The following is a 24,565-nucleotide window of genomic DNA, read 5'->3' on the forward strand; positions in this document are numbered from 1 at the left end:
TAGCATTCCCATTCTGACCCACAGGCTCCCACACCCCCCATCATGCTAGCTCTCCCCTCACCTTGAAACGGACATAGTTCAGAAGGTCAAAGTGCTTGGCGTACGTGCGGAAATACTCCATGATTTTTGAGTTGTGCATATAGTTGGGGAAATCATCTGGGATGGGGAAGTCACTGAAGCACATCATCTCCTTAGATGTGTTGATGATGACTGATTTGTAGATACTCGCCCTGCCCTCTTCAGGATTTTCCTGTAGGGAATGGGGAAAACAGGACATATTAACTCTAGAAAGCGGGGCTCTAGAAATACAAGTAGCATAAAGCGTTGAGGTGGCGTGATCTCTAGTGATAAAGCTGACTCCAGGACAGCTTCCTTGTTCTTCAGAAGAAAACATTTAGGTTCTAACACCTTTCACTTTCAGCACTTCTTCACTCCCATGACACTCCTATTTCCTATGATCTCCTCTGGGCAGCGACTTTGTTTTATGCCTGGACACACATATAGTGCTGTAGAGATAAAAATATCATTTGACACTTAGATTGCAAGCTCTGAGGGGCAGACAGCCCTATTCTTCTGTATTTGTACTGTACCTAGTACCCTGCAACTCTGGGTTATGAGGGAGGCTTCTGAGTTCCACCTCAAAAGGAATAATATTTAAAGCATTCAAAGTCATGACAAACTCAACCTTACCTCATACCTCCAGAGCCCTCCAATGTCATTAGTCCTCTCGAAGCAGACAGGCTCCATCCCCTCATCCAAACAGGATTTGATGGCGCACAGTCCACTCGACCCACCTCCTATGATTGCAACTCTCTTCTTTGCCATGGTCAGCTGCCTTGGAAAGAAGAGGCAGGAGTCCTGTGAGGGTCCTTTGGGGAGATACCAAGAGAGAAACCTTTGCAATATAAACTGTAGCTTCGCCTCTGGACTGATCCCTACCACTTCTCCATTAAGGAACCCATCCAGTAAGTAAACCTCTTTCAGAAGCTGCTTTGCTGTTTGAACTCCCTATGGAGCCCCTTGGCAGAAGTTCAGCCTAAACAATGCAGCCACTGACTGGCTCTTTGATCGAGAATGACCAGAGGATATGATGTAATTTTTGGTAAATTTGGGGTTATTTCCCCCCCACCTTTTATACACTAAGAACAAAAGCAGCTATGCTTCAGCACATGCAGAGACACACTCAGCTTATTAGAAAAACTGTCTTTGGCAAATTTAACTACAGATGAGTCACCATGTTCATAATACACTATGGCTTCCAATAAAAAATACGGGAATCATGTTATAGGAGGAGAGGTAAAAATCTCTATACATCTTGTCTAGCACATTCTTAATGCAAGTCTCCATGTAAGATGTCCAATCTCCTTCTGAAGCTTGAATGAATATAAAAGTGAATAGGCTAAGGTAAGGAATATGATACTAAGAGATTAAATACCATGAGGAAAAGGATTTATTTAGAGCAAATAGGTATTACTGAAGAAGAAACAAACAAGTTTAACTATAAAAGACATGTTCCCTGGCTGTGAGAAATGCAACACTCTGGAACAAAGAAATGGATAGAAAGCTCTCTCAAACCGGGACTGAGAGATGCAATTAAAGAAATACAGTGGTGACGCATAGGGGGTACCTGGGGGTGCACATGCACTCCCTGAGAGCACTGGTGCACCCCCTGACAGGCCACACTCCACTCTTAGGTGCCAGGCAGGGGGGGCAGGCGGGAGCACCAGTGCCCCCCTGCGAGCGCTGCAGCCACTTCCCGGTCAGCGAGATTGGCCATGGGGGGATCCCCCCAGTCGCTGACTGATTGCTGGGAGGGGAAAGAGGGAGACACCACACAGGAATAGGATTTTGAGCATGCTGTGCACCTGCCACCTTAGAATCTAGCCTCTTGCAGGTGTCAACACTAGCAGAGCACTTAAATTACTGGTAACTTCTGAAACTCTTGGTCATGCTGTAAAACACCCAATATGCTGACAGACCAATGCTAGGGTTTTCCTGTCCCTTGGTGCAATCCCTGGAAATTCCTTTCCTAGATTTCTAATCTAGCACTAGTAAACTGTGCCACAAAGCATTTCATGTGAGACCCTCCCTTCAAGTCAGTCTAACCTAAGATACTACCAGAGTCCTACTCTCAAAAGTAGTCTTTGCTTCAGGGGCTCTGTGGCAGAGCTCCTTTTGGTGGTGCTCACCACTTGAGGGCTCTCACAGGCTCTGAAGGGAGCCTGCTTTGGAGGAGCAGCAGATGAAACCTCCCGCAGGAACTGTTTTAAGGGGGAAGGTGTGTGGCAGGGCACTGTGGGCGCCTGCCACTTTAAGAGCAGAGCCAAGCAGCCAGCAGGTGCTTGATTGTGGTGGCCATTTTAGATCTCTGGCCACCTATATAAATAGAGCAGTTGCCTACTGACAAGCTAGGCAGTAACATTGCCTGGCTACATACAACATCCTGGAGGTAAGGGCAGGAGCTGGAGGGGATGGTTTGGAGGCTCCTGGTTCTGGGTATGACCTAAAACTGCACCCTGCCAGGAGTGGGTGTCCTGGTGGGGCTCCCAATGGTGTGGGAGCCCCCAGGAAATGCTAGGCCAGTTACCACCCCAGTGAAAGGTGGGTAGGGGTGCCTTAACTCCAGCCCTCACCCTCGGGTGGGTCATTTATCACTGGAGGTAGTTGGGCCCCAGACATGACTGTGGCTGCCTGAGCCCGGTGGGGTGCAAGACCCTAAAGAGTGAGGGAGGGAGCCAGGCACAGTTGGAGCCACCTGAGCCCAGGGAGGGTGCAAACCCCAGTGGGGGCCAGGCATGGCTATGGCCACCTGAGCCCCACAGGGGAGGTAAGCCCTGGAGCCCCAGTGAGGGAGTGGCAACAAGGAGCCCTGGTATGTATGAATGTATAGAGTTGCCCCAGAAGGAGCCAGGACAAGCTTAGACCCAGTTGGGTAATTGGCTGGCCACTACCTCAGTGAGGGTCGCAGGAGAGGCCCAAAAGACGGTACATCTGCCACCCAAGGTATGAGCTAGCTAAACCCTATGGCCTAAGGGGCCTGCTCCAAGAGGGAGCAAGGCAGCATAAGTTGTTGAAGTGTGAAAGACCCCCTGTGAGACGGGGTGGAGTGTGAGGAGGGCGGTATGATTGTGTGCATCCGAGGCCTGACAACGAGGCCTAAGCTTGGTCCGCCTGTAGGCTGGAAGCACTGTCATCTGGATGCCACTTGCAAGGCTTGGGCTGCAGTGTAGGGGAGGAACAGAGCTACAGATGGTGCCCCCTGGCATCGGGGCAAGAAATGGGTGGCCTCCTGCCTTGATTAACAACATAATTAATTACAACAAGGCATGGCAGGTGGTGACACCAGCACTGTGGCTGGTTGGGGAGTTCCCAATTTCCATTAGTAACTCTCCATACTCACAAAAGGAAACTGTTTACCCATTACTAAGCAGCACATTAGCTCAGCCTCTGTTCATTGCTAACCCAGGGTTACCAGAGTTTAAAGTCCTTGAGGACATAGCTATTGCCAGACATTCATTAGGTTAACTCCTGTATTCTTGTTGGTTTGTGGTACATGAGCAAAGCTGTGATTTTAATCAGAGGAGCTGGGCTAAATTTGAGGAAGGAGATGCTGGATGTTTTGTGGGTCAAAGATGGAGGAATGTTGCTTATGGCAGGCATAATGGTAGAAGCAGGACCAATATCCACAATCAAAAATAGCACAAGAAGCCTCATCTGCTTTGAGAACTAACAGCAGCTTGCCCAATGTCCAGCCTATGAGAAGATGCAAGATCTGCAGTTGATTACATGATTTCACAAGAGGTTACAAGCACTAGCCAGCTGGGCAAACTACAACATTAATTCAAACGACTTCATCTGTATTCTGTGCTACAGCATTGTCCATTGTTCCCATGAGGAACTGCCCACCTGATTACAAATGAGATAGTTATTTATTCTTAGAGCTGTGTGAGGCTTTGGATCTGGAACTACTTTGAACACTTTGGCCTCTGACGAGGCACACCCAGATCGAAGCGGGGTCTCAGCAATGATATCTGAGGAGGGTCAGAGCATCCAAAGCACTTTGGATCTGCTTTGGACATCTTGACTGACAATTAGAAGAGGGTGGGGGGAGGGACGGAGAGTGGGGGGCGGGGGGATGAGGAGCGGGGCAGAAGACTGACTTCTCACTGGCTACCTACAGATGGATTTCTCCCTGGCTAGCTTTCCAATGGCAGCACCTGTGGGGTGGGACAAGAAACAGCATAAAAGCTTCTGTTTGCAGCCCTTCTGTGCTTTTTGCAGCTAGTTCCCTGTCAGCAACTGTGTGAGAGAGGAACAGTCAGACTGAGACTTGCCTGCTCCTCTTTCTTGTTATGAAAGTATGGGTAGGATTTAACTTGGCTATACTAGTCAATTATTATTAGTATTACATTTCCATTTATTTCTTTGCGAGTTTTGGAAACTTTGCGCAAAAAAAAAAAAAAAAAAAGTGTGTTTTCCCAGCCAGTGTGATCTGTCACTCTGCAGGGAGGCACAGATTGCTTGCACGTGCACACGCTATAGAAAAAAAATCACAGCAGAGGAAGACAGACAGCACACAGTTTATACATAACCCTTAACACCAAAGCAAGCATTCAAAGAGGCCAGTGGATGCACGCAACAGAGGGAATAAAACACACAATACAAAAGGACCCACACCCACCCTACCCCTACCTTTTGCAGCACAGGAAAGATCAGTATGAAGCCTGCTGGAAAGGTAGGTGCCAGGTCTTCTGCCAGGGGAGGGAGAGGGGGGGAGAGCTAGAGCTGCAAGTCCCGCCCCCCTCCCCCCCCCAACAACACAGACACGTTCTCTTCCCAAGCAGCCATGACAGTAGTGCTGCCAGTGGAAGCCAGGAGCGGGGTGCAGTGTCTGCACCTGACGTCCTTGTACCTGCACCACCTTTGCTCAGTCCAGACGTGAGCACCAGCAGTAGAATCACAGCCTCCTCCACCCCAATTTCAGCTCTCAGCATGAGCCTCCCACTGCCAGAGAAGCTGGAGCTGGAACCAGGGACACTGAGCGCGCTGGCTCAAGCAATTCTGGGGATTGAGGGGGAATTGGAGTTTGTGCTTCACACCCCCAAGTTTCCCCTAGACCCAGGTCTCCTCCAGAAAGCAGCACTTCAGAGGAGACTGAGGTTGTGGAGGCAAGTGGCTCAGCTGAGGCAGTTCCTCCTGCTGTTCAGCCTCAGCCTGCTGAGAAGAGGGGAAAAGGCAGGATCCTCACCCTCAACCCAGAAGCGGGGGAGTAGTGTAGTGTGGGATCATTTTGAGGTGGCAGATGATCCCAGGTTTGCCATCTGTCAGCACTGCTGAAGGCACATGAGCCACTTCTCCACCACGGCCATGCTGCTGCATCTGAGGAGGCACCACCCCCTTGCCCTTCTTCCTACTCAGCCTGGCACCAGTGCAAGTGTGCTGAAAGGGAAGTCTCCCACTCACTCCAAAGCAGAGGCAGGCCACCCTGGACCAGTGGGGGAAAGGTGGACAGAAAGTGGGGTGCGTTCCCAAGGCGAGCAAGATCACCCAGAGCATTGGGAAAATGCTTGCTCTGGATAGCCAGCCCTTCTCCCTAGTTAAGCGACCAGGGTTCAGGCGGTTCGTAGCACTTCTGGCCCCATTTTACAAAGTGCTCGCATGCACCACCTTTAGCAGGGTGGTGGTGCCCTCCCTGTATGAGGCATGCATGGAGTACTTGAGGAGCTGCGCAAGGCAGGGCTGCAGGTAGTCTTGCACTTCACTTCTGACATCTGGAGCACCTGGCGTGGTGATTATGCCTACCTCTCCCTCATGGGGCACTGGTTCGATCAGTCAGGCCGCTGGTAGACTCTACTGCAAGCCGAGGTGCTGGCTGAGTCCCACACGGCAAGAGAGATCATGGGGGCCATGAACCGCATGGTGCAGGGGTGGCTCGTTGGGCAGGCCGAGCTCACCCGCGGGTTTATGGTCACCAACAACGTGGCCAATATTTTGAAGGCTGTCTGTGATGCCAAGTGCAGTTCATAGGGCCAGCTCTGAAAAGTGGTTTCCATTGTAATTTGTTCCCTCTCAGGATCAGGCCTGAGAGACTGGAGGCAGAGTGGGGGGTTTTTTGGTGAGGAATGTGCCCCTGCAGGTAGCTGGGTTTTGTTGTCTTTGATAGATTCTGGTGTGCAGTTTGTGGGGGTACTGGAGATACTTGGCAGGTTTTGTGTTTTGAGCTGTAGGAAGTTGGCTTCAGTTCTGGTGATGAGGTTAGGTGCTTGTTTGAATGTACAAACGACTTTTCAGAGCTGGGCCTATGAACTGCACTTCATCAGCCCCCAAGACAGATGCAGCAGTCACCCAAGCACCCACCCACATGACGAGTTTTGCCTGTCAGCAGCTTGGGGTGAAGTTCCCCCCCAAATCCCTGCACCAATCTTCTTGAAACCTGGCAGGCTTCATGCTCTCAGCAGAGGCTACCACCCCTGTATGTTGCATCCAAATTAGAGCTAAAATAACAAAGTTATAGATATTTCATTCATCCCCCATTATAACCTATAGCCGGATCTCCGAGGTGGCTCTGAAGCTTTGGAGCTGCTTTGGCCAAATCGAAGTGGCAAACTGATCCAGAGGTCCGGATCAGATCACGGCCATCTGAAGCAGCCAGATCCAAAGCTGGATCGGATCGCTGCCAACTCACACAGGCCTATTTATTATAGCCAGACACTGGTGTACACACCAGGATGTTGCCACAAGCTGTGTTAGTCCTAAAAAGAAAACCCACAGGTAGTAGGAAATAAAGAGGTAAAAGCTAAAGACTTACAGTGGCGACTGGTGAGCTTCCTCCCTACGTGTAAAGTAGTATGCAAATGAGATGTGTGAGTAAATTATAAATGGAGAAGGATACAGTGTGTAAACGTACAAAAGGAAAGGGTACCAATTGCTGTGTTAAATGCCTGAAGTCCTTGGTTTCATCAAGAGGGTATACTCATTGGAAGAACCAAAACCACTGAGGAAGAGTCTGACGAGGTCTTTCAGAGGATAGAAATCTCAAAAGAGCTCAGGATAGAGTTGAAAGAGTTAGAATTTCTTAACTGTCCTATGACATTTCTTCATGCTCCTACAGGAGTTCCCCAACTTTAAAGCAGAAACTACAAGAGGAACTGAATGTGCTTATTGCTCTGGGGATCATAGAGCAAGCCAATGAATCAGAGTAGATTAACTTGCTTACCTTGGAGTCGGGTGGGAGTGGGATGAAACTCTTAGAAAATGTTCCTTTTTTGTTTAGTTTTTGGTTTGTTTGGTTTGCTTTTTTTTTTTGGTTTATGGACTACAACTTTTACAGGGACAAGCATGAGAGGATAGTGTTGGTACCAAATCTCTCTATGCTTGAAGTAACAGACAGGTTGTGGCAGGTACTTCTTTTTAAGAGCATTTGCAATTCCCAGAGGGGATGTTGAATATGCACATCTTCATACTGTCACAACCCAATTAAACAGTGCCCATGTCACTAACAAGAGATACCATTCAGACCATCCTCATTTCTCACACAGTAGTCAACTAGGGGTTAAAAGAAATCCTTGCCAGAAATTCCTGAAACAAAACCCTGGCGGAGAACTATAAGTAATTGGTCAACTGAAATAAAATCTGAGCAAAAACTGTATATAATTGGTCAAGAAACAAGCTTAGGCCCCTCACACGTAACAGACAGAAAACCTGAACCACTACCTTGCAACCTGATAGAACAAAGAACTGCTGCTTTGCCAAAAAAAATTAAAGATTCCACTTAGCAGCTCATCATTGGATACCTCCGTTAGATACCTCTGTCTATAAATAATTTAGAAGTTTCCGCCCAAGTCAGAGAACTCTGGGGAAATCTCTGAGGAGAAACCTGAGCTCATCACCAGAGTGACTTGGCGGATTGATCACCCACCAATGACTCCCCGTCACCGCTAATCTTGACGTAGTAAAGCCCTGCAGGCTCGATAGCTTGTTTTCGGCGCCTCGTTCATCATTGCTTGACTGTAACCCGAGCACGTACGCTCAACTGTAACCAAAGCAACTGTAACGGAACAAAGGCTCAGCCTGCATCGCATATCACTGTCTGGGCGACGTAAGTAAAATTTTCCTACAACCAACACGTGTCTGTGCCTAATTAATTCTACTCCATCTAAATACCCACCTGCCGAACTAAAACCTAGGCATTCAGCCAACAGCCCGAACGCAATCACCCACCCGGCAGCATTACAGCCATCGTGGACACACACAACTGTTTGGGCTGCATTCCATCCCTGAGGTATTTCACCAAAAGATGAAACATTTTTAATGGCAGTGAGGGTATTATGGCTTGCATAAAGGAAGGATCGTATTTCATCTGTTAAGCACCTAAGTGTGATCCCACTCCACCCTACTTGAGTCTCTGAAAACTGTAAATTTATCATAAAAAGAGAGCCCAATCTTGTACTTTACTAAAGTACTGTCACTTTAGCCTTAAGACAAAGTCACTTAAAATACAGAGAACCCAGACACTCATCATTTTTCAGGGGCTTGAGCAGGGTGGAATAGGATCACATCTGGGCATCTAAATGCATCAAGCATCTACTAAATGGAACAGGATCTGGCCTAAAGTCTTGATCTTGGGGAAAGTGTCCCCTTTATGGATGCAACCTTGAAATTGATGGCTGCTAGTAAGCTTCATCAAATTATTGTGCAGACGTAGTACAATTACACTGTACAGTAAATAGTGGGGCAAAAAGATGCTGTGCACTTAAGTGGTATATATACACTTAACTGATGTACAGGTAATCACAGTTTGTTAAAATGTAAGCTTTGCTATACTGTACAAAATGGTTTCAGTGTTGTATTATGTAGTTGAGCAAATGTATACACAAATAAGGTTGACTGAATGCTCAAATAGAGAAGGAATATAAAATTGGGAGAAATTCGTGGTTGGGCATTTAACAAAAAATGCTAAGCAGCAAGGTCCAAAGATAGATACTGTATGCATCAACCAGATTTAACAACAAAACACAACTCATCCTGCCTTGGACAAAATGTTGACTGATTACCAGAGCAACAGCTCAGCACAAGACCCTGCAGAAAGCAAGTAAAGCTGCTAGCCTGAAGTCTAAAGAAGAGAAGACCCCATCTCCTATTTTGAATTCAAGTGGGATATATCAGAGCTAGGTAGAGTTGTTTAAAAACATCAGAATAGTGATCTCTAGGTTGTTACAGAAAGTTATGTTAGAGACATAAAAATCCATTTAGGGACTAAAAATGTAAAAGAGCTACTGTAAATATATTTTATTTGGTCTCAAATGAACAAGGACACTGAAGAAATAGTAGGGTCTCCCATCTATGCCAAAAAATCCACATTAGTGACAGAGGGAAAATTGGTTCCCTAGAGCAAAATACGTATTTATGTGCCTAGAGGCTAAATGAACACTATTAAATTAATTTGGCTCATTTGCAAGTATATACAGTTCTGAGCTAAATAAATGCCGATTGTTCATTGCTGTGTTTTCTTAGGAGATGATGTGGCCTGCGCTATACAAAGCCATTGGAATGGAGACTCTGAATGAGGCTGATCAGGAGCTCATCCTCCTGCTCAGTGCAAACAGTTACGATGTCATAGGGTTCACGGAGACCTGGTGGGACTCCACCCATGACTGGACCACAGGGATAGATGGCTATACCCTGTACAGGAGGGATCGTGTAGAGAAAAGGGGCGGGGGTGTAGCTCTCTATGTTAAGGAAAGCTACGCGTCCCTGCAAGCCGATATTGGCGACCAGGGTGGATGGCTGGAGACCCTCTGGGTTAAAATCCGTGGGGAACACGGCTCAGGGGACACAATGGTGGGAGTCTATTACAGACCTCCCACCCAAAGTCCTGAGCTAGACCAGGAGTTTGCCCGGGAACTGGCTGAGGCAGCTTGCTCCAGGACCATGGTTGTCATGGGTGACTTCAATTACCCAGACATCTCGTGGGAGGATTGCTCAGCAAAATCTGAGCGGTCGCAGAGCTTCCTCTCGTGCATGGATGACCTCTACCTGACTCAAGAAGTCTATGGGCCAACGAGAGGCAAAGCGCTGCTCGACCTGGTGCTGGCTACTGGGGAGGACCTAGTCAGCGACCTAGTGATCGATGGGAAGCTGGGTGACAGCGACCACGAGCTGATCACCTTCACCATCCGCCGAAAAGCTGGCAAGTCGGTCAGCAACACGCAAGTCCTTGACTTCAGGAAAGCCGACTTTGACAAGCTCAGGAGGCTTGTCAGTGAGGCCCTAAGGGACTGTGACCGCAGGGAGAGGGGAGTTCAAGAAGAGTGGTTGCTCCTCAAGGGAGCGATCCTCCATGCACAAACTAAGTCTATTCCATCTCGGAGGAAAGGCAGCAAGAGGGCACAGCAGCCCCCCTGGCTCTCCAGGGACCTAGCAGACCTCCTGAGGCTAAAAAGAAAGGCCTACAAAGGATGGAGGATGGGAGTCACCTCCAAGGAGGATTATTCTGCACTGGTCCGGTCCTGTAGGGAGCAGACCAGGAAAGCCAAGGCTGCAACTGAACTCCAGCTAGCTTTGAGCATCAAGGACAATAAAAAGTCCTTTTTCAGATATGTGGGGAGCCGGAGGAAAAGCAGGGGCAACGTTGGACCCCTGCTGAACCAGATGGGGCAACTGACAACTGACGCCCAGGAAAAAGCCAACCTATTAAATAGGTACTTTGCGTCGGTCTTTCATCAGCCCCATGGGACGCCCGTGCCTGCTACAGGGCCGGGAAGTCCGGGTGAGGGTGATCCCCTGCCCTCCATTCATGCTGACTTTGTGAAGGAACATCTTGAGAAGCTGGATACCTTCAAGTCAGCCGGCCCTGACAATCTTCACCCCAGGGTACTCAAGGAGCTGGCGAGCATCATAGCCCAGCCTCTAGCGCGGATCTTTGAAAACTCTTGGCGCTCTGGTGTAGTGCCCGAAGACTGGAAGAAGGCCAATGTGGTGCCTATCTTCAAGAAAGGGAGGAAAGTGGATCCGGCTAACTATAGGCCCATCAGCCTGACTTCTATCCCGGGGAAGATCTTAGAAAAGTTTATTAAGGAGGCCATCCTTAATGGACTGGCCGACGCCAACATCTTAAGGGATAGCCAGCACGGGTTTGTTGCGGGTAGGTCTTGCTTGACCAATCTCATTTCCTTCTACGACCAGGTGACCTATCACCTGGACAAGGGAGATGAGATTGATGTCATATATCTTGACTTCAAAAAAGCCTTCGATCTGGTGTCCCATGATCGTCTCTTGGAGAAACTGGCCAATTGTCGCCTTGGGTCCCCCACGATCCACTGGCTGGAAAATTGGCTCCGGGGTCGGACCCAGAGGGTAGTAATTGATGGAAGTCACTCATCGTGGTGTCCTGTGACCAGTGGGGTCCCCCAGGGCTCTGTCCTTGGACCCATACTGTTCAACATCTTCATTAACGATGTGGACACTGGAGTCAGAAGCGGACTGGCCAAGTTCGCCGATGACACCAAACTTTGGGGCAAAGCATCCACGCCAGAAGACAGGCGGGTGATCCAGGCTGACCTGGACAGGCTCAGCAAGTGGGCGGATGAGAATCTGATGGTGTTCAACGCCGATAAATGCAAGGTTCTCCACCTTGGGAAGAAAAACCCGCAGCATCCTTATAGGCTCGGCAGTGCTATGTTGGTTAGCACTATGGAAGAAAGAGACTTGGGGGTCATCATTGACCACAAGATGAACATGAGCCTGCAATGCGATGCTGCGGCTAGTAAAGCGACCAAAACGCTGGCTTGCATCCATAGATGCTTCTCAAGCAAATCCCGGGACGTCATTCTCCCCCTGTACTCAGCCTTAGTGAGGCCGCAGCTGGAGTACTGCATCCAGTTTTGGGCTCCACAATTCAAAAAGGATGTGGAGAAGCTTGAGAGAGTCCAGAGAAGAGCCACGCGCATGATCAGGGGTCAGGGAAGCAGACCCTACGATGACAGGCTGAGAGCCCTGGGGCTCTTTAGCCTGGAAAAGCGCAGGCTCAGGGGTGATCTGATGGCCACCTACAAGTTTATCAGGGGTGATCACCAGTATCTGGGGGAACGTTTGTTCACCAGAGCGCCCCAAGGGATGACGAGGACGAATGGTCACAAACTACTACAAGATCGTTTCAGGCTGGACATAAGGAAGAATTTCTTTACTGTCCGAGCCCCCAAGGTCTGGAACAGCCTGCCGCCGGAGGTGGTTCAAGCGCCTTCATTGAACACCTTCAAGATGAAACTGGATGCTTATCTTGCTGGGATCCTATGACCCCAGCTGACGTCCTGCCCTTTGGGTGGGGGGCTGGACTCGATGATCTTCCGAGGTCCCTTCCAGCCCTAATGTCTATGAAATCTATGAAATCTATGAAATATTGAAATTCCTGAATGTTGCTCCACCCTCTTAATTAAAGTGTGACGGGCTGGCTGGCAGTGACCTAGCCCAGGGGTTTTGAAGAAGTAAAAGATGATTGGAGGACTTGGGATTCCCTTTCCTCACCAATCAGGCCTCAGAGACTCGCCCCTCATGTCCCCTGATTGGCCCCTTGGGTCACCTGGAGGGGCATAAAAGGGGCAGCACGGCTGACTCAGGGAAGAGACCAGCGAGGGACCATGAGGAAGGCTCTTCAAAGAGCTGGCAAGAGCTGAGCCAGTGGGGCGGAAGCAGTTGCCCCAGAAGAGCTTGAAGGAACAGGACCTGCAGGCAGCAGTTGGACCCTCAGCGGCACAGTGTGTGGCCGGCAGGAGCGGCTTCCTGCTGGGCTCCAGGATCCCCAATGAGAGGATGTGACCAGCAGGAGAGGCTTCCTGCTTCAGCAAGGATCTGAGCAGCTACCTGAGGGGTTCCCAGCTCGGCTTCCAGCTCCTCTAATCAGAGACGAGGCAGCTCAACGTGAGGCCAGGGCTCCAGGAAGGTCAAGACCTCTAGCAGCTTGGAGCAGTACTAGCACTGGTGGCTGTGTGGCAGTGTTCCTGCCTACCACATGGGAAATCCAAGTTTAAGTCCCAGCTTTGGTGACTTGGGGTGAGTGAGCTACCAAGGAAAAATTCCTCTTGCAGTGGAAAGGGGCCATTGTGGCTTCTCCCTTTCTCCCCTTCCAGGTACCTAGGCCCTATATTTCTTTGTCCTTTGACATGTTGTATTTTGTGCCTTTTTATATTTCCCCAACCAGTATTGTTTGCTCTGCTGTTTGTGTTTTATATTTTGTTAACCCTATCTTTTGTCAATGATTCTAAGTGTCTAACCTTTGTTGAATCCTGCCCCCTTGGGGCATTGTAGTGTCCACTATACCCCCTGATTATGCCTGTTATGTTCTCAGTATTGTTCCCTCATTAAAAGGTATATGGTTAAGTCCCCAGTGGTGGTCTGGCTCTGCTCTATAGGGGGAGGAGAGTCCCTACACCTCCCACAGCACTTGTGCACCTGCTTCGATCCCTTCAATTGGAGAGGGGGTACCTTTTGGAGTACCGCCCGGGTTACAAAAGGCCTACATGTAGCTCATGCTGCAGCATGTCCATTGGTGCTGTCTATGATACCCTGGGGGAGAAGGGGGGCTGCTACCCCATCACCCAATTCTCCCCTCCCATGGTCCAACCTGCCTGCTGACTCCTAACCTTGGCTCCACTTCACCTCCAGTCTCTTACCTGCCACACCTTTTGTGTTATTCTGCTTGTTGCTGAGGGAGGCAGTCCTTGGAACAGAGAGTAACTTTGATGGTTGCCTCACCTGGGGCTGGTTGTCCTCTTCAAGTGCTTCCCTTTTAAGAGAGTACTTCTGAGGCTTCTGAGCACTTGTCAGGGCCTCAGCTGATGCGGCCATGGCCCCCTTTCCTCTCTTCACACCCTACACCTTGGTCTACTGTTTAAGACCTCAGCTCCTGGGCACTGGCCCTGCCTTGGCAGCAGCCCTTTCTCTGAGGCTTCAGTTTTAATGCATCTGTCTCCATCCCTTTAGCTTAAAGTTAGCTCCTGGCACAAATAGCTGGGAAGTGCCACCCAGGCCTCCTCCACTCCTGTAGCTACAATGGTCCTCCAGTTTCAAGTTCAAGCAGAACAAAAACACAACCTAGCTGCTTCATAAAACAAATAGTGTTCTTTCCTTGGGGTAACTTTGCCTGCAGGTTTTACCTCCTCCAGATCCATCTTACCTCCAGCTCTCCTTTGGCAAAGAGAACGAAAAACAAGCTTCAGCTTTTGTCCTGTATGCAGGAAGTTTTCCCACAGCCAGCTATATCGTAAGCTGTTTGGGAAAGAAGAGAGCAATTCTTCCTGTAGGCTGCTTGTAGGTTGCATGTTGACCACACCAAAGGTCTTGGTGCATCTACACGTGCATTAGCGCTTCAGTTAATGCACATTAAATCTAGTGCCGGCTTTGTGAGGTACTAAGAAAATGTGCATTAGCCTGTCTTAATGTGCATTAACTAAAAAGCATGGGGCATTTTTACATGTGTTGTGGGATGCGGCACCGGGTGCTTTAATTAGCGAGCTGTGCTAATTAAAAGCACTCACATGTCACATGTATCAGCGTCCCCATGCTAAAAAAATGGCAGTGGGGCACTCTGAACTAAAGCTTATCAAATGTGATTTATTTCAAAGCGTCCCACTGACATTTTTCAGCGCAGAGATGAGTGGCGACACTGATGCACGTGACGTGGAGCATGTCAATTTTTATGCTTCAGCAGACTTGATCAGCAGACTGGATTCAGTGCATCAGAGCAGACTCCATGCACATGTATAGGAGCCCCTGGTTTTACTGATGCTTAATGTGCATTAGCCTATTTTAATGCGCATTAACTAAATAGCATTTTTTTCAGTGACACTTTAATGCACATTAAAATAGGCTAAAGTGCATTAAAGTGCACATGTAGATGCATCCAGTTTTCCATACCCTATCGTTAGCACCTCCCCCCCACACACACACCCTACAACTCATGCACGCTGCTAAAAGCTCCCATGGCACTGATTTATCCTGTACAGCATGATGCCTATGCTCAGAATGAGTCTCCAGTAAATTACAGTCAAGGTTGAGAAAGACTGGAACTTTCTAAGTCTTCTCCTGTCTGCTTTTGTCCCAGGTCCATTATCCCTGTCCATATCCAGACTTTGAATCATCTTCCCTAATTAAGACAAATAGTCAATATGCCTGCTGTGGTCTATCTGGCAAACTTTGCAAAGGCCTCAAATATCAATATGTTCATTGCTGAAGGCTCACACTTATCCAAACAATTCCTGAAACCCTGTGTTATATGCAGAAATAAAACACTCCTCAAGTCTTTATGCAACCATAAATTAGCCATATAGTTGTCTGAGGAACAAAAAGTAATCAAAGGGCTGAAGTGTGGTTAGAGAGACTCTTAAATTATATTTATTCTGTTGCCACATTTTTTCCTTCACTCTTTACTCAGCCTCTGTAAAAATGAATGCATCTATGAAATGGAACTACGAACAAAAATAGACAAATAGCTAATCTGGAGGTTTTCTGAGTCTTTCCTTAAAAATTGGTGTCAGTGGCCTCTCCTCCACCTCCAGCTGCCTCTCCAAACCAGAACAGGATGATATTTTTCATCAACACCTCGTTGATTCAATCAAAACCAACATTTTTTTAAATAAGAAAGAAAATTCTAATGAAAAACAATGAAATTAAACATTTGAAACATTTGATTATAGAAAATTCTGAAAATATACTTAGTATATAGAAATAGAGCAGAGCACTTAGGTATGGAAGTGTGGTTTTTTGCCAGCTGACATTTTTCTAAAATAGGGAAAAAGCAGATGAGAAGCAAGAGTCATAAGTTCTTTTCTTCAAAGACCTTTTCACCATGTTAGAGTGATAGGCTTGGCAGACTCCTAAACTGCCTTCCTAGATCATACATACCTTCAGAGACTGCATTCTCCTACCCTTGAAAGCACTTTTCTAACATATAGTACTAAATGTGCCAAATGTTTACTAATGTAGTCAAACATTATAAACAATGTTATCTTTGCTAACATAACCTTTGGATAATAGGGCCACATCCAGATGAGTGAGCAAGTGCCTACTGTGGTGTCTCAAAACAGTTTCAGATGCTGCAAGAGGCATGCTGGACTTATGTCCTGGTGCTGGGACAGAGCTGCTGCCAGGAGGCAGCAAGTGGGGGGTAGGCAGGGGCTGTGGGTCAGGAGTGAGGGACACTGAGGGGGGTGTGGGTTTAGAAGGAGGGGCAGGGGCAGGGCACTGGCATCCCAGTGCTGCTCAGTGCCTCACATCCTGGTGAGTGAAGGGGGCAGGGGCAGCTCTGATTTTTCTATGATATAAAAAACCAAAAGCAAATGCCAAAGTGTACAGATATTTAGAATTAATTTTATTAGGATGACAGAGGCACTAGTAGGTTTCCAAATGGCTTTAAAAGTGTAAATATACCAATAAAATGTTGTCCAACTGATCTCTCACTATACAGTGGCATTTCATTTTAATTGTGGAAGAACATGGATTGACAATAGTTTAATGAGACAATTTGGGTTTTTTTTAATAAGAGAATTTGCAATTTTTAAACAGGGAACACCAGGATCCCTGCTGGTGAGACAAGTGGTGAGATCCAGGCAGAGGAGCCTACCCAGAGCCAGCACTGGGGACCCAGCTGGAGCACAGCTAAGACAACTGCACCTAAGAAGCCCTGCACCTATCTCCTTGACAGCTGACAGGCTTCGTGGCCATAGCAGGGGCTACCATCCCTGCAGCTTTCACCCTGCTGTGCCTTAACACACATAGTATCACCCATGTCATGAGTTTTGCTCATCTGCAGCTTGAGGTGCAGTTCTCTCCAAACCCCTGCACTTATCTCCTTGAAACTTGGCGGGCTTTGTGGCCTGAACCAGGGCCACCACCCCTGCAGTTTTCAGCCCACTGCACCTTAACACATACAGGATCATCTAGGTCACAAATTTTGCCTGTCAGCAGCTTGAGGTGCAGTTCCCTCCAAACCCCTGCACTGATCTTCTTGAAACTTGGCAGGCTTTGTGGCCTCATCAGAGGCTACCACCCCTTCAGTTTTCACTCCCCTGGTGTAACACATACACATGACATGAGTTTTGCTTTCAAGAATTTGGGGTGCAGTTCCCCCCAAACCCCTGCACTGATCTTATTGAAAGTTGGCAGGCTTCATGCTCTCAGCACAAAGGCTACCACTTCAGCAAGTTTCATCCAAATCAGACAAAAACCAACAAAGTTATAGATATTTCATTGATTCCCCGTTATACCCTATGGCCAGATCTCCAAGGTGGCTCCAAAGCTTCGAAGCCACTTCGGCCAGATTGAAGCAGGAACCCGGTCTGGAGCTCTGGATCAGATCACTGGCATCCGAAGTGGCTGGATCCAAAGCTGGATCGAATAGCTGCCTACTCGCACAGGCCTATCAGAAACATTATATTAGTTGGCTGCAAAATTCTCCCTGTCTCTGAATAAGTGCTTCACTTTCACTAATTTCTTACTTGTGAGTGGAGATGCACTTAGATTTTTCCAAAACACACTGAACTTATCTTTGTCATAAGTTCAGGAACATCTGACAAAAATGCTCTGATTGATCTGGGTAGAGTGACAACCAGATCTAGTAGCTCCAAAGAGTTCCACAGAGGAAGCCCCATGTGCTGCACATTTTTTGCCTATGTCGAGATCTCCAATTATTACCAGATACTAAAAAACTTTGTTTCCAAATGACATCACCCTCCTTCTTCTTGTTTTGCTAGGAAGTTTCACTGTTAACATTAAAGACACAACTGGGCAGTTTTCTGCCACAGATGGTGGCACATGAGGCAGTGGCCATGGCTGAGCTGCCAGTGGCAACCTGGTGGCTAGGAAAGCAGCAGCTGTAATTATTTATTGTGCCCTTCCCCTCCATACTGGTTACCATGTTATTCTTATCATGTTTTTCTTCCTGATGCTTCTTACAGGCTACAGCTACAATAGAAGTAATATTTACAGTTATGACTCTTTTGTAGCTCATTTCCAGTTTCCCCAAATTCATGAAATCTTCAAGTGGGTTTACACCACCCTTGTTTTGTGGCAATACATGCATATTTGTCTATTGTGATGTCCCATGCTGCTTTCCTATTGCTGGCATTTCTTCCAGTCTTCTCCCCCTTTTTGCTGAAGGAGAAAAAGAAAATAATATGGGTTTCTCTGTGATAGGTCTTGTTGATTCTTCCTGGAGCTCTCAGGGTCAGGATGTTAGATTAGGATCCATCCGAGCTCTTCAAGATTCTCTTCCAAGGCCCTGCAGACACAGGCCTCTTGCTGTCACCAGTGACTAAGTGCAAGCAAATAACAGATTTATAAGAGGGAATGTATCTGGGAGAAGTGGGCTGCTTGACAAGGCCAGCTGAAAAGAAGATTGCTTCAGGGGAGCAGTTTCCTTCCTCCACCCCTGCCATCCCTGCTCTTGCTTCCATGGTCTCCATCTTGCTCTTCACTGCCAGGGCAGAATTGACCAGAAGTAGGCAGGACCTGTTAAGAAAGGGCTCTGGGCTGTACCCACTCCCATTCTCTAGTCCAGTGGTTCTCAACCTTTTTTGTACCAGGACCCATTTGTAAACATTGATGGCCAGTCCTGACCCAGTGCCCCTCACTCCCAATCTGCTTCCCCCCGGCCCCAGCCCCACAGTGTGTGGGGCTGGACATGGGTGTGTAGGGCATGAGGGGCCCCAATCAGACCCAAGCAGCCCCTCGCAGACTGAATCTCTGCCAGCCTGCAAGGGAAAAGCCACGGTTTCCCATGTTTTTCTCCTTTAAAGCAAAATCTATTTTTAAAGTTTGTTCATGACACTTTCATATATTCTTGCAACCTACTTTTGGGTTGTGACCCTTAGGCTGAGAAACGCTGCTCTAGTAAACATGCCAGAGCTCTTACGATGATTAGATAGAATGCAGGTCTACCAGATGTAGATGTTGTAACTCCAATAGTAGACATTTTGAAACAAAGCCACTTCATTTGCAATATGAATTGATTACTTCAAAGAATTCTGAAGGAGCGACATACAACAGTAATTACATCATTTTAAATGTTATTCTAAAAAAAATGGTTCAGAGTTCAACCTAAGAGAAAGTATTTCACACACACGTTTCTTTTCAATTGTTCCCGTTTTTCCATGCCAGGCATTGCAGGTGGTGGGGCAGGTTGAAGAAAAAGCTCCAGTTTTTCCCCCCAAAAGTTTCTGTTTCTTTCTTCAGATCTGCACATCTCTGTTCTTGTGTCCACTGCCTCAGCTGGAAAGCTGTTCCAGAACTTCATTCTTTTGTAGGTTGGAAACCTCCTTTTATTTTCTACCCTCAATTTATTTGTGGTAGTTTATATCCAGTCATTCTTGAGCCAACATTACCTTTTAGTTTACAGGGTTCTTCTCCTCACAATGAGTGACATTATAATAGGACATACTATAGTAATTGAACCATTCTAGTATGGTATAACCTCATTATACTGAACCCTGTTTATAACATCACCTTGTTTTTAACAGTCCCAAGAGCCAGAACCAATTTTTTCATTGGTATGATGCAGCAAATTGGCCAACCCTATTATGGTAAAGATATTTTTAATGAACTTTTCTCCTGGTCCCTAGGGGTTGTACTGATTTTTTTTTAGTTTTACTTAAAAATTTTGCAAGGGTAGCACTTAGTACTAATTCATACAGAAAAGAAGATCAGATGTCTCAAAATGTTATTTTAGACACACATACTACTAAGATGTCATTAAACAGTGTGAAAATAATACAAATATTAAAAAATGAAAAATCCAACCAGTAACATTTAAAAGGAAATTGCAAAATGTTAAGACTTTTTTTTTTTTTTTTAACTGAAACTTTACGTCTTGTTGGAACTTTTGAAAATATTTCTTTGCTTTCCAAATTAGAATGAAAATCAAGTTTAGGATACCTGCTGCTGCTTTCTGTGAAACAACAAGTGTTCACCACCTTTTCTCTCAGCAGGTGATCAAACAATAATCTTAACATTGGCTCATTTCCTCATCTGCATACAAGAGGATTTTTGACAACTTAGTCAAGATTCACATTCCTGGATGGAGAAAAGACAAGGTGCTGGGAATATAGTTCAAAATTCATCTCAGCTAAGCTAAGTTATCTGAGTGACATCCCCATCTGCTGGGAGCTGATATAGCGCCACTGAAATTAACAGAGAATTCTGATTTATACCCACTGAGAATCTGAGCTGTTCTTTTCATCAGCAATCACTTTTGTATTTACATGTTGTTCAATTATTATTTTCATGATTTAAATACTTGCTTTAGCTAATCCCACTTGTTTCCCATGCTGACCCCTCTCCCTGGCAGTTTAGCCCAGATCCTGACCCCTTTTATCCCCAAATCTTTCATTTTTCCCTGCTCCACTCTGGCTAGGTTCATCCTGTTACCTGGATCCTCCAGCTCAGTGAGCTGCCAGCCCAGTTCACCAAACCCTGACTATGCCCAGCTGCCCTAGTTACACAGCTGAAAAGGGAACACAGTGTCCTGCAACTAGAAATGCAAACATGCACTAGGATGTTCAACATAAACAGCATTTCAAAAACATAACTGACCTGCAAATAAAGTGATACTCTGTGTTGGCAGTTAAATGCTTTGCCTAATCCCCAGTGGAACTGTTGCGTGTGTTGTTTTGTCTCTCCCAAACTGAAACTCCGTACTAGGGCTCTGTGTTTTCCTGAAGGGAAGTTCTACTTAGTGACTCCACCCCATGATTCTCTCTCTCCCACTGGCTCACATGCAATGGGTAGGCGTGGAGGAAATGATTGCAGACTGAAAACCAACCTTGAAAGAAAGATTAATAAATTACTTACTTTCTGTGGAGCTAGGACTGCTTCTAGGCATTCATTAGCCCAGGGAGGGGCCATTATTTCAGCTGGGAGATGCTTAACGAGTTTTGGTGAACTGTCAAGGGCTGCAAGAGTGGCCCTGCCCCTTGACAAGTGCTCCACCCCCCTGGTCCCCATCTTGGAAGCAGAAGTCCCTTCCCTTGCCCCTGGAAGTACTGCTTTTGGGAAGGGGGTTTGCCATTTTGGAACTGAACTCCCCCCCCACCCCCCAAATTCTATACTAAAAAAATCAAACATCTGTAATAATTTTTAATTTTATTTTTTAAAAAATTGTGGGGGAGGCTGTGGGAGTATGTGTGGATGTGGGTAGGTGGCTATGGGGGGTTGGTGGGAATGTGTGGGTGTGCGTGGGGTGGGTATGGGGTTTGTGGGAGGGCATGGGGTGTATGGAAGAGGGGGTGTGGGTGAACGTGTGTGGTGGGGTGTGTGCATGTAGCAGTGAGAGGGGCTCCCCCCAGAGGTGCATGGGTATGTAAGGAGGGTATGGGGGAGGGTAGGGGTGGGCATGGTATTTTGGGGGTATGTGATTGTGTGTGGGGGAGGGTGTGGTTATGGGGTTTGCTGGGGAGGGTTTAAGGGCATGGTGGGTTGTGCATGGGAGCCCCTTGTGTGCCTTCCTGAGCCAGTCAGCAACTACTCTGCAACAGCCCAGAACCTGCGCACCCTATGGCACCTCCCTGCACTGCCAATAGTGTGCAGCCCCAATGTGCCCCGCACCCTGTGCCCCATGCCCGTTCCACACCACCTGGCCTGGCACATCCTGCCACCCCTAGGCACACAGTGGGGCTGGAACGGCTCCTTCTGGCTGCTGTTGCTGCTGGTCCCAACTCCATGGTAGTGGTGGGAACCTGTGTGCGCAGCCCCGACGTGGTGCACCCTAATCCCTGTTCTGGGCTTGCCCATCGGGGCTGAGCAGCAGCAGCAGCAGCAGCTGTGGTGGCAGTGGCTTGGCAGAAACTGTTGCTCAGCATGTGGGGAAAGTGGCCCCTCCCCCTCACTGCTACCGGGCAGTTCTTGGTGCAGCTGCCCAGAACCCGTGCCGCGCCATGCTGGGCTGCCCTGCAGTTCCGTCACTGCTGCCTCTGAGCTGCCCTGTGGCTGCTCTGCAGTATCATCGCTGCCACGCTGGGCAGTTCAGAGGCAGTGGTGATGGAACTGCAGGGCAGCCCAGCGCAGGATCCGGGCAGCTGCACCAAGAACTGCTCAGCAGCGGTGAGGGGGTGGGGCTGCTTTTCTCCTGTGCTAACCAACAATTTCTGCCTGGCCACTGCTGCTGCTCAGTGTGGATAGGCAAGCCCAGTGTGGGCATTGGGCCCCACTCTCAGCAGTGGCAGCATGGGAGAGATACTGCTGCTCAGCTCAGTGTAAAAGCAGCTCCTCCCCCTTGCCACTGCTGGCACTTCCTAGTGTAGCCACCTGGGGCCCACATGGGGCTGCCCTGAGTCTGCTCTACACTGCCACTGCTGCCCCGTGGGGAAGTCCGGAGGTGGTGGTGATGCCATGTAGACATAGGGCAGCCCTGCATGGGCTCTGGGCACCTATACCAGGAAGCACTGGCAGTGAGAGGGGGATGGGCCACTTTTACTCCATGCTGAGTATCTAGCTTTAGGCTAGATGTCAGGAAAACCTTCTTCACGGTAAGGGTGCAGCACCCAGAACTGGACACAGTACTCCAACTGCAGCCTGACCAGTGCCACACAGAGGGGAGGATCACCTCCCTGGACCTGCTTGAGATGCATCTGTAGATGCACAACAAGGTGTGGTTAGCCGTACTGACTGCTTCCTCGCACTGGCAGCTCATGTCCATCCTGGAGTCAACAATGACTCCAAGATCCCTTTCTGCCACTGTGTTGTTGAGAAGGGTGTTCCCCAGCCTATACGTGTGTTGCTGGTTCCTTCTCCCCAGATGCAGCACCTTGCACTTGTCTGCATTGAATTCCATCCTATTCTCATCCACCCACCTCTCTAACTTGTCTAGATCCAGTTGGATTCTGTCTCTTCCCTCCAGTGTGCCTACTTCTCTGCACATCTTTGTGTCGTCAGCGAATTCGGACAGCGTGCCTTCCACACGTACATCCAAGTCGCTGATAAAGATGTTGAATAGCACAGGCCCGAGGACTGAGCCCTGGGGAACTTCACTTAACAGATCCCTCCAGGTCGACAATGACGTCCACCACCACTCTCTGGGTGCGACCATCAAGCCAATTTGCCACCCATCTGACTGTGTAGGCATCAATGCCGCAGTTGCCTAGTTTTTTTATGAGAATGGGGTGAGAAACAATGTCAAAGGCCTTCTTGAAGTCCAGGTAGATGACATCTACCTCAACGCCTGCATCCATTCAAGGACTTGGTGATCTGGTCATAAAAGGAAACCAGGTTAGTCAGGCAGGATCTGCCTGCAAAAAACCCGTGCTGGTTGCCCCTGAGCATTACGTCCCATGCTGGGCCCCCGCAGATGTGTTCCTTGATAATTTTCTCAAAGATCTTTCCAAAGACCGAAGTGAGACTAACTGGCCCATAGTTACCTAAGGCCTATAGTTACCCAATGATCAGGCTGAGGGGGACCTAGGTCCCTGTAGGGCACCTGTAGCCTTAAAGGGAAATTGCACGGCTCCTTTTCCTCCCCTACACCATGTCCCCAGCCTTATAGATGTTCTCTCTCATTGATGTGACTATTTATACACTCGGCCCCCTTGGGCCTTCAGACCCCCTGGTCCTACACGCAGCCCCTCCTCTGGGCTCTTGGATCCCAGTCCCACACGCAGCCCCCTGCTCTGGTCTCTCAGACTCTCTAGTCCAGCTTGACCTGCTCTGGGCTCATGGACCCTCTGGCCCAGCTCAACCCTTCCCTGGGCTCTTGGGCCTTCTGGTTTGGTCTCAGCCCTTTCTAGGCTCTGGGACGCCTCACTGGGCCCCATCCTCAGTCTGAGGCTCCTGGTTAACTGGTTCTCTAAATAGGCCTGGAGCCAGCCTCAGCAGGGCCCAAGGCTAAACTACCAGCATAACTTCAATAACCAAGAAATATGTCCACCCTTTGGCAGACACCTCAAGCCCTCTAGGGGTTTAACAAACAAAGGCCACTTGCCTGTAAACCCCGTCTCTCTCAGCCCAGGGAACGTGCCTCCGTTTCCAGGCCTGCAGTGTGACAGCAACATGGAGGTCCTTTCAGGAGCCCTGCAGCCAGGGGCTCCTCACTCCTGGTTGCTGGGGAGAGATAAACTGACTGGTGCAGGCTCTGGGTTTATATAGCTCCAGCCTCTTCCAGTCAGGTGAGTCCCTCATTAGCTCCCCTCTGCCACCCGCAAGCAGCCTCTCAGCCTGCTTGCTCTCCTAAAGGAGCAGGCACATCCCAGTGCCCTGATACAGCCTCCCTGTAGCTGCAGTTTCTGGTGGGCCTCAGCCTGCTATCACCAGTACGATAGCAAGGGCAGTGCAATTGGTGCACCAGCACCAGGCGCCCTCACACAGTGAGTGCCGAACCAAATGTCGTAATTACGTAGTAGTGCACAGAGGAGGGCGCTTTGCAGATGACTTGCACATAGTGCCAAAATGCCTGGCTATGGCTATGACTGTCACTGCATAACAAATAGGCCCATCTCTGACACCGGCAATTAATGGTTCCTTTAGAGTAGTGGGTTTCAACCTTTTTGGACTCAGCTTCCATAATTCTGAATTTAATAGCACTCTCAGC

General features: G+C 48.3%; 1 protein-coding gene across 5 annotated transcripts in view; it reads right to left on the reverse strand.

The window, feature by feature from the left end:
* LOC106737209 (flavin-containing monooxygenase 5) overlaps positions 1–24,565 on the reverse strand; it is a 60,787-nt gene that overhangs the window by 17,152 nt on the left and 19,070 nt on the right. For 2 of the 5 annotated variants that reach the window (XM_014605184.3, XM_014605178.3), the window contains exons 2-3: positions 691–869; positions 62–250 (exon numbers count right to left, since the gene is read on the reverse strand). In XM_014605184.3, the coding sequence (XP_014460670.2) occupies positions 62–250; positions 691–869 (368 nt within the window). Of the gene's footprint in view, positions 1–61; positions 251–690; positions 870–20,580; positions 20,722–24,565 lie in introns of those variants that run through there. The other 3 variants (XM_014605182.3, XM_019486518.2, XM_014605179.3) reach the window with 3 other exon arrangements.

The sequence above is a fragment of the Alligator mississippiensis genome, chromosome 5, assembly GCF_030867095.1.
Source record: "Alligator mississippiensis isolate rAllMis1 chromosome 5, rAllMis1, whole genome shotgun sequence".
In the NCBI taxonomy this organism is placed as follows: Eukaryota; Metazoa; Chordata; order Crocodylia; family Alligatoridae; genus Alligator; species Alligator mississippiensis.